General features: G+C 50.1%; 2 protein-coding genes across 2 annotated transcripts; one reads left to right on the top strand and one right to left on the bottom strand.

Annotated features, from left to right (window-relative positions):
- Window positions 1–1,413: 1,413 nt before the first annotated feature.
- Window positions 1,414–2,550, top strand: Triagg1_4015 (uncharacterized protein; the record flags this gene model as incomplete). Its single annotated transcript, XM_062898372.1, has 5 exons — window positions 1,414–1,598; window positions 1,730–1,774; window positions 1,859–2,082; window positions 2,147–2,331; window positions 2,404–2,550. The coding sequence occupies 5 exons, from the start codon at window positions 1,414–1,416 to the stop codon at window positions 2,548–2,550; spliced, it is 786 nt and encodes a 261-aa protein (XP_062757035.1).
- Window positions 2,551–5,278: 2,728 nt separating this feature from the next.
- Window positions 5,279–7,390, bottom strand: Triagg1_4014 (uncharacterized protein; the record flags this gene model as incomplete). The annotated part of the gene is made up of 1 exon (XM_062898371.1): window positions 5,279–7,390. The coding sequence occupies one exon, from the start codon at window positions 7,388–7,390 to the stop codon at window positions 5,279–5,281; it is 2,112 nt and encodes a 703-aa protein (XP_062757034.1).
- Window positions 7,391–13,311: the final 5,921 nt, after the last annotated feature.

The raw sequence follows: 13,311 nt of genomic DNA, 5'->3' as shown, positions 1-13,311 counted from the left end.
CAGCAGGAGGTTTACGGCATATGCAAGGTGTGTGACAAAAGAAAGCATGCAAATCTGGGCGAAACTTGACGCACGAGCGGCGAATAGAGCAACCGATGGAAACGGACATGCGGGAATAAGAGAAGCAGAGTCCTAGAAAGACGAGAGAAGAGCTAGTCGTGGCTTTTCTTGAGTGCGATTGGCCGAGTCGTTTAAGTCGGCTTTTGGTCTATTGGCGAATAGAGCAGAAAATCCGCGGATCGAGGACTCATTGGACGGACGACGGAGGATGTGGGCGTTTTTCCTGGCTTGCATGGCCATCGTACGAGCGGCGCTTTAGCTTGGATCCAGATTTTGAGGGAGGACGGGATGCCTGTCGCTGTGGGGTAGAGCAAAGGCAGGGATGGAAAAGGTGTTTAGACTGTGTTGACGGAATACGTTGTTAAAGAGAGACGGAGAGGTTCAATGAGGACTCTGGAATGGTGATTGATTGTTTTAAAGACAATTGCGATAGTCATCATGTTATAGCACAACTCAAGACTTCGAGTATCTACTGTAAAACTCCCAGCTCCAAGCCAAGCATGTGCAAGTCCAATTAAAGAACAAGGGCCGCACCAGTTAAGCTCTCGGGCGAACGGAAAACAGTGGGCAAGTGGATTTTGCGGAGAAAGCTACAAAGGGGGGACAATGTGGAGAGATTCCAAACCAAAGATGGGGCAAAAGCCGGAAAATCTGGGGTAAAAGAAAAAAAACAAAAGAATCAAAGTTACGGAGTACGGGAGGGAAAGATTGAACTGGATTGGGGGGGGGATGACGGGGTATGACGAGAGATTCCTTGTTGTGTTGGAGGGGAGCGGGAATAGATGCATGTCCGCAAGTGCGAGATTGATTGACTGGATAAGTTAGATTTTGTGGAGGTTACGGGAGGTGACCTGATGGTTCTGGGGGGGGAGCTTAGTTAGTGTCAATACGGGGGAGAGGAGTCGTTGGGACTAAGATAGATCTGGGGTAAGGAAGATGCGTTGTTGATATCGGGCAGCCGGGAGAGAGCCGACTATTTTGGGGGCTGGGCTGGGCTGGCTGTTGTCTGGGGGCCGGTTTGGCTGGGTAATCGGAAGTTTTGGGGGGAAGGATTCGAAGCTACGAGGATGTTTGCTTCCGGTCTCGTAAGTTTTCGTGCATGCGGACGTGGCTTTTCTTGTGCGTCTTGATGCTTGTTCCGGGACAAAGGAGGCGAGGATCGGAGAGTGTTTGGTTTTTTTTTTTGATAGGGGGCTTACTCGTGCATTTATCTTGGGGAGGGGGATTGGCATACTAGACGATGATTTAATACCAAGGTTGTTTCCTCTTTTTGCAAGTGGAACGGTTTTACTCTTTTTTTCTAATAGGCCTTTTGTCTTTATTATATCGAGGAAAGCAGACACATCATCGGCAATGGCAGAGGAAAAGGGTAATCGAATTGACGTCGACTCTGAGTCAGAGCGGGCCGAGGCGTTGAATCGATTTCGTTCCGCGGCGAGCATCAGCATGACACCCGAGTTGTTCGAGAAGCTGTACCTGGCGCCGCAGAGTAAAGTCAAGGGCCATCTGAGAGATACGTTTGGAAACCCAACACCAATGTAAGATGCCTGATACCCTTCTATCTTTCTTCATTGCTGTCATGGATGGTGTGATTAGAAGGGGTTGACTTATGTTTCTTGGATAGTGCTCTTGTGGGCTTTCTCATGGCTCTTACCCCATTGTCATGTAGTCTGATGGGCTGGCGAGGAGCAAGCGGCGGCGGCGCAGCTACAATGTACGTGCTCACTATACCCTATCGCCCTCTTATCCTAAACATTACAAGAAGATGTTTGCTGACTTTATCGTCTTCATCTGCTAGCCCGGTATACTTCTTCCAAGCCGGAATCCTCATGACCGTTGGCGGCCTCCTCGAATGGATCCTGGGCAACAGCTTCCCCGCCGTCGTCTTCACATCGTTTGGCACGTTTTGGTTGTCTTACGGAGGTGTTTTGAACCCGTCGTTTGCTGCGTTTTCTTCGTACGCAAAGGCGGGCGAAGATGGTACCGAGGGGCTTCAGACAACCGGCTTCAATGCCAGTCTTGGTAAGCCATCCCATCTATATACACATGCACATCATGGCACGTTGTTCTGACCGTGGTGTGATAGGCTTTTGGTTTCTCTTCATGGGACTTCTTAGTCTCGTGTTTCTCATTTGTTCACTGCGTACCAATGTCGCCTTCTTCATCATCTTCTTGACGCTGGTAATTGCTTTTGGACTGTTGACCGGAGCTTATTGGGCAATGGCGGAGGATTTCGTGGGTAATGCTCATTATGCAAACAAGTTGCTTGTGGTAAGTACAGCCTGTCGAGAAAAGCAATTCCTCTATATATAATGGAGCTGTGTAAATTAACATGCTTTCTAGGGAGCTGGAGCCTCGGCTTTTGTAACGTGTCTGGCGGGATGGTACATTCTGTTAGCCATTTCGCTTGCGATAGTCGACTTTCCGATTCAGATTCCGGTGGGTGATTTAAGCAATGTAGTCAAGGGCAAGTCGATTAGGGAGCACTGAGCTGCTTTCGGTCGATTTCATACTTAAAAGTCTTTAACCTTGTTACTCTGTCGAATGTATGAATCAGATTGTTGATGTCTACTTAAAAATAAAGAATGTTTCCATATTATCAGGCTATAATATGTTTGATTGAAATGATGAGCCTGTGTTGCAAATATTTTCCTTCATCTTGGCGTAAACACGATCCAATGAAAGCATAGCCAGGATCAAGATATCGTTAGATAATGTTGCCTGTGGTATTCATACCGCTCATAACATTATATACTACGATTCTAGCAATTGAAAGCATTACTATATGGATACATCTTGCTATACCTTTTACTCCATTAACAATATTAGAGACACCCAATGTCAGTACGTTCAACTGCAGCCAAACTCATACGTTCTGGACGCCTACAGAGCATATATGTACATTTCCCACGCTCGTCAGGCTGACTATTATGATGGATGATACGATTCCATATTCCTATAGCACTCTGTTGGTATTGGTTTCATTTTTACCATGCATAAATTACACAAGCCGTGTATAATGTCTCCCCAATTTAATGCTGCAACAGCAATTACCCAGCCAATCAAGATTCCTTCCTTCATTCACTGTTTCCCGTCACTAGTGTTGTTAGCTAGATCATTTATGCCATTTAGCATTCATCATGTTCCCTTAGAAACACATCTTTGGTCGTGGCTGCAATACTATCCCACCCTCTCAGCTTTCATCCTTCAATCTTCCACTCCATGGAAGATGCTTAATGTGCAAGTCAAGACTAGGCTCTGACGAAGACTTTGAAATTCACAATAAAGAGCAGCCGCTATTCACACATGACATTACCCTACAATATTCACATTCATATGCCAGCACGCAACTAGCCCCAATCCATCCCTCTTTACCTCCTCAATCCCTCACCGCTCCCTTGTTCACGATAGTTCCTACGCACAGACATGACAAGATCAATCGGAAGTGAATTCTGTCCGGCCCCTCTCCCTCCCACATACCGTAGAACGAACAGCACAGCACCGGCTCTCTCTTATGCTGCAGCTAATCCAACCCACGCTCACCGTGTTATTTCCTTTCCCCTTTAAGCAAGCTGAATCGAACTCCCCGCATCAACATCTAACAGCCACCCCCTCAGTTCGATGAACTAATCCGATCCTTTTCCTTTTCACCCTAAAAAGAAAAAAACGAATCAAACCATTCCATCGTCGTAATTTAAACTAGACCCCAACGCTCGCCTTGTCTTGGCCGCCTACATTCCCAGACTAAACCACGCCCATTCTCTCATTCATGTAAGTAATAGAAACCCCCAGGACGCAATTCCACGTCCAGACATGGCTCTAATAGACGAAAAGCAAAAAAAAGAACTACCCCGAAAAGAAAAGAGATTATCGGTTTTCCGCAAGCGGGTTAAACACAACACCCAGTGCTGATTGGGCCGCAGCACCCTGCTTCATGCATTCAATTATTCCTGGCTTAGTGCCCAAAGGAATTTGTAACAAGAGACAATCATTGCTAGCAGCAAAACAATCTTGGCCCTCCCCAATCACCGCCTCAAGAGCTGCCGGTATATTTGACACCATCAGCCGCACAAGCACTAGCATAAATCAGACGTGTCATTCTCGGGCTGGATTCCGAATACCGGCACAAGACACAATTTCATGCCCTGCTGATTAGGCGAGCCGGGCTGAAAAATGAAAACAAAATGGTCAATGAAAAGAAAAAGAAAAGAAAAGAAAAGCGTATAGTATAATTCCGCGTTACAGGGTATAACTGAGCTATCGACTCGGAGTTTCCTTTTCCCTCCCTTTTATTGAAAACCATCACATGCTCACTCGGCCAAATAGACACGGAACAGATCAAGCGAGAATAGGACAGCACCAATGATACTCTCTATTCATCCATCTCCCCTTGTTCGTTCCAACGCCACATCCGATTCCCATCCGCAACCTATCAAAATTAGAAGAGACAAAAGCACCGAATCAAAAAGAAAAGAAGAAGAAGAAAAAACAGCCATTATTCCTCCTCCCAAACCCCCTCAAATCGGTCGCAACCTCCATTCCATACCGCCCCATCCTCGGAGAAAACGCTGTTTTGTTTCAGCCGCAAAGATTCACTCAACACCTCCCCCCCTCTCTCACCCAATCGCCACCCAAAATAACAAAAATGCACCAATCGCATTTGCGCGATCCCAAGAGCATGCATGAGAACCAGCCATCGTGCATGCTTTTCTTTTTTTTTTTGCCGCCCAATGAGCTAAACAAGAAAAACAAAAGCTACATCTGTTGTCCCCAACCAATCATGTACATTCCAAAGCCCGTTGTTTGTTCACCGTACTCTGTGGTAAAGTACTGGGCTAGTAGTTGGATGGATCGCCTAGACACCGGCTTCTTTTCTCCGGATGCTTCACCTTTTATCTATACGACAGTTGGGTTGGATGTTGGGCTCTTTGTGAGTGGCGGTGTATGATAATGCAGATATGAGTGTGAGAGGGCTTTGTACCCGACGTGCAGACAACAACCCCGTCATAAAGATGCATGTCTCGGCCTTTGCTGCATACGCGCCTCGATACTGTAACGATGACAAGACGTTGATGTTGATTGACTGCATAGAATTATTGATGGATACGTAAAATCTCTACACATCGTTACAGAAACGCCCTCGCAGTGGTGGCCCTCAATGCATCTACTGCTCGCCCACATCACGCCTCGTTACAAGCTGTATCATGCCGCTCCGCGTCTACTCGCCGGGTCTTGTGTCAATAATCTTAAATGTGCCGCCCCAATAAAAGCATGGACGGTGAGGTGACTGTTTTCGTATTCGCTCAAAGTCCTCATATGTCGGGACATGGCGTCGCCGTAACTCAGCGGCTACATCTTCATATACGGGTGTTGGGATAGTCGGCGGCCGCTCCAGCCATTGAGGTAACGCGGCATAGAGCCAGGTTTGTTGGAAGATGAAGACATCTGGCGGAGCGCCAGCCCTCATGTGATTCAAAGTAACGGGCCCAAGCCCCTCGTACACTCCATACTCGAGTACCAAGCAGCGGTACTTTTGGACAACAGGGCTTGGTGACCAGGTATTGCCGGCCCAAACTGCTACGATAGGGCTTGTCGTGGATTCTCTATATCGAACCCATTTTTCCTTACCGAGGTCTCTCGGCGGCCAGCCATGGGACCACTTTGTCGGGCCATATCCAGCCGCTACCTCATGCCCAATTTCTTCAACTTGATGTACTTTGTTATTCCTGAAGGGAGCCTTGGGGAGAATATAGGTCCAGATGTCGATGCGGCGCGAGGGCGGCTCCTTTGGCGGCAGCGGCTGCTCCGCCGATTCACTAAAGAAGCTGAACGGCGTCTCACCACTAGCCATGAGCTCCTCGGCATCCAATTCGAGAGGCGAGCTCATTTGCACTGATTCCTTTCCCATTGACTCCATTTCCAGCGCCAGATACCTAAGGCCGCTCACATACCGCAAAGGCCATTCTAGCCTTGGTTCTGGCCTTGATGCTTCCGCCTTGTTCATGATGGATAACATCTGCTCCTGCAAGCCCAAGAGCCGAAGGAAGAAGGTCAGTTTGTGTACGAGAGGGCCAAAGGATTGGCGGGGAAGGTGAGTCAACGTCAAAGATTGCAGCCGGGGATTCATGTCCGGGAGAAAGGCTATCGAGTATGCCCAGTCAAGGCCGGGAAGGATGTGCTTTTCAGCAAAGTAGATTTGTTCAATATTATCCAAATTAGGAATCCTGACCGTAGGTATGTTTGTGACAAGCGAGTGGTGTATCCTGAGTGATCGAAGATTGGAGCACCAGGGAGCGCGAATTGTCTGTGACAGACCCGAAAATCCGTACATTTTGACCGACTCAGAGATGAGAAGCTTACCAGTATAAGTGGGTTGTGAATCTTTACCATGCAATATTTCATCGATACGATAATGGCCGCTAGGTGGATATAAGCTCATTGAGTCGCAATCAAAATGTTCTATCTGCCCATTGGAGTGGCGCAGCAGCCGTTCAATTCCCGCCGCCGAAAATTGGTTGCCCGACAGGTGCAGATGCGTGAGGCCGATGGAGCCAGGCAAGTGTTCCACGGCGGCCAAGTCATCAATCCGAGACAGGAGACGTAAAACACCGTCGAGCGTGTCTGGGCGTATTGGTACAGAGCCGTCGGAGCGGGAGCCATACACGTCATCTTGGTCATGCCTTGTAAATGCGGGAGGATCGACCACATATCTGGCACCAGGAAGAAAAACGTCGCTGCTGCCATGTGTTTCCGCAAGATAGTAGAAGGGTATATGCTCGGTTTCTGCCTCCCAAAACACGGCCTCGGCCTCGCTTGATGTGGGCGGTGCCTGCAGTTTACGCTCAACGCCGAGAAGGGTAAATAAGGGATCCACAGATTGGTCGGATAGTTCGTTTCCACTCAGGTCAAGACTCCACAAGCGACGGTCGAAAACGTTGAAATCAAATGGCCTATCGCTACGGATTCCACAACGGCGAACCTTGAGAATGCGTAGGCGGGGAAGGCATAGCAGAAATTTCTCATCCGAACGGGGCCATGCAACGCCAGACACCTCCAAGTACACCAACTCTGGCAGGATTTCAGGCGTTTTGAGAATTGCGAGGACTCCATGGATAACATTGTTAAGACTCAGCACCCGTAATGCACGGCCCAACGGCAAGGACTCCTGGGACTTCCGGCCAAGGAAGCGGACGTCCAGGTCTTGTTGGTCATCTAAGATGAGGGTCGTGACGTTTGGAAGCAGTTCGAGAGCTAGCGCAAAGTCGTCTCTAGTAAGCTCTGGGTACAGGGCGAACTCGCGCGGCCCAGCGGCGCCTCTTACATCCAGCATGCGAATCAAGAGCCGTGTTCTGGGCGTCAGCTGGCGTAGCTTCTGGTACATGAACTTGGCCCACCATTGTCTGGTATCTGCCGAAATACGGATGAGAGCCGCCCAGATGCTGATGCCGTTAGGGGAGACTCACCACCGTCCCTGCTCCATCCCAAATGCTTAGACGCCGCGCAAGGGTCTGTCCAGAGCCGAGGCGCGAAGAAGGACCAGAAACGGTGGCTGACTCGACAAAGAGATGGATAATCCGTGAATGATATGTATGGGGCGGCTAACTGCAGCCAGTCGGGCCTAGTGATGGCTTGCTGATATGTTGGCAAATACTCCATGCTGCATATTTCGGAGAGCAGCTGGAGAGTCGATGGACGGAGTGAGTTGTAGTTGCAAGTATCTTGTTCACGATGGATATCCACAAGGTACAGCGGTAGAGAGGCAGATTCCGAGACGCAGATACGATGAAAAGCTGATGCCCGGTACTCCGCAGTATTGAGTGGTATTGAACGGGGTGAGACTAGCAGTTGGAAGCGAGAATATTGGCGCAAGGAAGAGGATCAAGGCGGATGCTGGATGGAGGTTTGATTGAGCCGAGCACGGGACTCGAGTTGGGGTTGGGGTGGCTGTGGTGGCTTGGCAGACAGGTATCCGCAGGGCAAGAAGACGCGGGGAAGATACTTGCTATGCTTGGCATCTAGAACCGGAAGTTGCCAAATTACAGTGCCTACCTTAGTAGGTAGTACTACCTACCTCTAACCTTAGTACTAACTTCCTAGGTACCTTAGTAGGTATACTCACTTTGAGGAACAGCAAAGAAAGAAAGAGCGGCCGCGAAAAGGCAGATAGATTTTGGCGGAGTAAGGCAAAAGGAGCAAGTTCACAAGTCGCGAGTACCATCTTGGCATCGGAGCATGGACGCATCATCACTCACCAAGGCATGTGGGGTCGGAAAGCGCTACGGCTAGGGCGCACTTGCCATCAAATCAATGCATCTCATCTCATGGGCTTCTAGCTGCAGCAGGAGCGGTGGAGCTCTGGCGTCGTGCCAAGTAGCTGGACGGGCCCGGAAAGTATCGCCCCTCCTGTTGGTGACGGAGCTGGTACTCCGCACGACTAGCAAGGTACCACCTTTACCTTAGTACCAGGTACTAAGTACTAGTAGAGACTTAGGTACGACTAAGCCTCTTTTACAGGACGGTACAGAGCAATACAGGCACGGGATTGGTCCGCAGCCCAGCCCAGCAGATGCGACGACAGATGCGACTCCAGTGAGAAAAGAAGACAATTGAAACGATTAAACTGGCTTCCATCTAATGCAATATAGCTGATACAGGCACCTACTATATGGATGCGGTCAGCAGCTGACCAAGCACAATGCGTTGGCTGGGCCTTGCGCGGGTTGGTACGGGTGCTGTGCTGTAACAGTACGATAATGCTCCGATATATGGCATGCTTTGCCATGCTTTGCCATGCTGTGCTGTGCCTCTGACAAGCATACCCGTGGTATCAGCGACGTCACTATAACCTTGCTTCTGTGCCCGAGGTACCCAGTAGCACCTGACTCACCCGGCAAGTATCGGGTACCGCCACCGAGTCAATCGCCCGTCGGCCTGCATCAAAACACCTTGGACAAATCTACCTACCTGCATCATACAATCAACCGCCTTGCTGCATGTACCTCGTCCGTCTCATGCAAGTGTCCTCGCCCGCAGCCTCGGTCAGCGCACCTCCATGCACCTTGTCCCCTGTACCGCAGCTGTGGCTTGCTCCATAGCGTGCTCCATAGCGGCTAGATCGCTATCCACCGTGCGCCACAGCGGCCCCTGGCCCTGGCCCTGGCCCTGTCCCTGTCCTGGCGCCTCCATTAGACCAAACCTCCATTCGTCTTCCATCTCTCTCCAGACACTCGCATGCCGCACTTTGAACCTCAACCGCGCCACAAGCCGCACAGCTGCCCTCGTCTCATACCGAGATCGGCCGTGGATGCACAGCAAACGGGCACATGATGCAGGAGGTCGGGCTAACCAGCTAATACCTACTTGGACGGTGACTTTGATAGGCTGTTGCGCCAGCTGAAGCGGGATCTAGGTGTCGTGGCAGTCCCGAGCGATGCACTGCAATATCAGGTGGGATTTCATCATGGACCGCCAACTGGCAACTGAAACAGCATGTCAGCCTCACTTCGCTCTCTCACCGCCAAAGCCTTGCGGTCAGTTATCACGGCCTTGGGTTGGGCCTATCGCTGCGTACCTCGGATCACCCCCTATGTGCTGTGACAGTGGTCGGACTCTATCCGGTAGCCACATAAGACGAATATACCAGAGGATGGCGAATGACGGCGCAGATGGACAACTACAACTTACTGCAGTTGTGTACTCATACTCTGTACTTACCACTGAGCGAACTTGTTGCCATGTACGGTCCCAGTTCACGGCTTGGGTACGGACGCCTCCGATGTGCGTCACGCGGGCCGCCGGCAGACAAGCCCGTGCCCACGGGCTCAGTCACCAGCTTTGCGTGTCCATGCACACAAGTTGGGCCAAGCGTTGAACCAAAAGTCCATCCCCTTGGCGGCACGGAACGTGTCCCGGCTTTCCCATCGGAGAGCTAACGTCGCTAAGACGGCCAGGTCATACCTCTCGGGCGCCTCAAGCCGCTTCCGAACTGACCGGTCAAGCAAACCTTGGCTGGGCAACACCATCAGCGTTGACGGTGACGGACGCGGGATGGGTGACGATGGTAAGATGTGACAGAGTGCCGCAGCCAAGTGGTCATCGGCCGCGGCTGGCCAAGAAAAAAAAAAGGAGATTAAGGAACTGCGTCCATGTCAAGGCGCCCCCTCCCCTGACGGCTGCGGACCAACATGCCAAATGCCCTGTACAGGCAAGTATTCCATGCAACAAACCCAGCAAAACGCACAGTCCGTCCCGACAGTCTGGCTGAGGAGCATCCCGCTGCCTTGTCCTCCCGCCCATGATACCGATCAACGAGATGAGCGCGCGGCAATGACACTTGGGACGAGGTTTGCCATGGTCAGACACTCATCCCTCCCGCCACATCCCGTCAATTTCATACAGACGTGTGCTCGTATGCATGTACATGGACGGATGCATTAGCACGCGCACAGCATTCTAGACATGAAGAAACCATGTCTGTGTCTGTGTTTGAGACTGTTTGAGACGTGCATAATAGCGTGCGCTTGAACAGCGAGATATCGAAGTCCCCAGCCCTCGTTTGTCTTTGGGGGGGAGGGGATCTGCTTCATGTTTTGCCCATAAGACAGCCCGACCGTTGCACATTTCTTTTATTAATCGACACTGGCAGACTGAGACCAGAAAAGGGCTGCTTCTGCAAGATTACTGCACTGGTGATCCTCTTTTTCCACGCGCCGTTTTATTTTTCTGGCCCCCCCTGGTCGTCCAATGCTCGTGCTAAGGCAAGTCTAGAGTATTTACGTGGATGTATCTCAGCCAATATCCTCATTTCCCTCCCTGTATTGGCCTGGCTATTTGAGTTTCAGCGCTGGCAAAGCAGAAACAAGCGTCATCGTAGCCTTACCGGCTGCAAGACGAAGGGTTGGTGTCATCTCTTTTTCTTTCTCACTTTCGGTTAATGGCGAGAGCGATTACGATGCGTGGAGACATGGGTGGGTGAAGCTTGGCACAAAGCCGGTCGAGATGCATCACCAACATGTTATGCTTACCACGTCCCAAGCTCTCGTTTCATATCAGATGGGGATAACATTGGACATGGCCAAAGTCCAACGTTCACATACCCAACTTCAACACTCAACGGTCTCTCCCCCACAAGAAAGAGAAAAGTGAGAGAGAGTTTGAAAACAGAAAACGCGTGTTGGGGCTGGTGTCTCCATTCTCTCCCCCTCCTCTCATCTAAACCATCTTCAAAAAAGAGTTCTGGCACAAGGGAATCACCGGCCGCCCTCATGCTCACTCAACACTCCCCAAGGAAGCCAAGACACTCTTCGCCCAAAATGCATGTGTACCTTGATTAGCACAGCTGTTCATTTTTTTTGCCAACACATTGCCACTGCTCTCATTCGCCTGCTTCTTTACACGCCCCCCCTCCCCTGTATTGCCTCCCTGGGCCCGACACACCCCCTGGCTCCTCTTTTTTTGTGTTTATGTGTTCCCTTGAGAATGGCATTACCTAGTTGGGCAGATCTTAGACAGGGCCAGAGAAAGAACAAGGCCTTTTTGACATCCATTAGACTACAACCCTGGCTGCTCGAGAAAGAAGCTAGCAAGGGATCCAGGATCTACGCTTAGCTCAAAGCCTCTTTTTTTTTTTTGGTTGTTTGGTCTGCCATCCTCCGTGAAAGTGCTTGTTCGGACTCGGACGGTCAAGATTAGTGCGTAGCGTTTGTAAAGCGGGAGTCCAGATCCCTCATCGTCCATTCCAAGAGGGACCCCGTTAGCATTTCCCAGAAACATTGATGGCCTTGATTCTGCAGAGTTCCTGTAAGTTCCAGACACAAACCGACCGCACACCCACAAACGCCGAGAGCCGTGGATTCGTGTTCACCCGAAGCCCTCCTATCAGCCCGCGTCGAGTGTCTCTTCTCCTCTTGTTTTTTTTTTCTTCTCTTTCACGCCCCCCCCTCCCCCCCTTCGAAGAGAGCTCTCTCTCTCTCTCTCTCTCTCAGTGATTCAGGCGGCTATTCCTTTTTCCATGAGGCTGGGGAATGGTGTTTTTGCCGCCACACGCCTCCCTCCCACCCACCTTTCTACTAAACCCTGCTCGCACCGTCTCGGCAGCCAAAGTTACCGAAGATGCTGGAGGTGGATCATTGGGTTCGACACTACTCCAGGCAGCCTCAGATCAGGAGCAGCTTAGCCAATCACGACTGGTATCTGTAGACTTGCATGCAGCAGTTAATATACGTGACTGCCAACACTGACGAGAAATGCCTGAAGCGGTGAACAAGAGAGACACAGGGAGAGAGGGACAGTTGTAGAGCCAAAAAAAGAAAAAGAGTCTTCATCACAATTAAACTATATTATACATTGTCAAGTGTGTATACTAATATACACACATGATTTTGGGGGTTGTCTTTTAGGACATCTTGACAGTCCGTGTAGGGGCCATACCGTCTCGTATATCTTTTGGCATCAGTAAAAACGTCAAACACATTTCTCCCAACCACAATAAAAGCTGAAAAAGAAAACCCCGGTCGCCAAGCCATGCGGCCCAGCTGAACAGGTTCCAAAAAAAAAAGTAATGATGATGAAATAGTTGGGGGCCAGCGGCAACTGCCGCAGGGATACCTCGGGCCGCCATCAACAAGGCAACAGAGAAAGAAAGAAAAAAGATATGGAAATAAAAAAACCAACGTGAAAAAGGAAATAAATCAAGCATAACCATGTATGTATGTTATCCAGTCCCATCCACTCCCACCTTGGATATCAAGAATTTGTAAAGATCCACAGAACGAGGCGCCGGTGTCCTTCCCCCCTTTCCCCCCATATCCTCCACTCCCACCTTTGGTTCCAAATTAGAATAAGGAAATTAATGGAATGTTTCTTCCGGTAGATGCTTGTGTTTAACGATATTGCTTTTAGTTTTTTTTTTCTTTTTTCCCTTTTTTTTTGTGAGGCTGACCGCCAGAGTGTGAGTGTGTGTGTGTGTGTGTGTGGCGACATTTGGTGTAAATGGATAGATGGACAAAGAAGAAGGCCTTCTACTTGGGCAGCAGCCATCAAGCAGGATGTTGTGATTAGAACGAACCAATAGTAATCTCGGTTCCGCGGACAAGGATTATTTCGTCCCCTGCATGTATGCAAAAGAAAAAGAAGAAAAGGGAAATTTTGTTGCTGCTACCCGATGCCGTGCTGCAAGCCAGTCATCACCCAAGTCATTCCCGACGCCGCCTCGGCGTCTATCGGGTGTGGCTTGCCCCACTGACAAGTGGA

Source organism: Trichoderma aggressivum (genome assembly GCF_033847375.1).
Source record: "Trichoderma aggressivum f. europaeum strain CBS 100526 chromosome Unknown scaffold_012, whole genome shotgun sequence".
NCBI classification, from domain to species: domain Eukaryota; kingdom Fungi; phylum Ascomycota; class Sordariomycetes; order Hypocreales; family Hypocreaceae; genus Trichoderma; species Trichoderma aggressivum.
The sequence above is the reverse complement of the archived record's forward strand: the minus strand, read 5'-3'. Positions and strand labels throughout refer to the sequence as shown.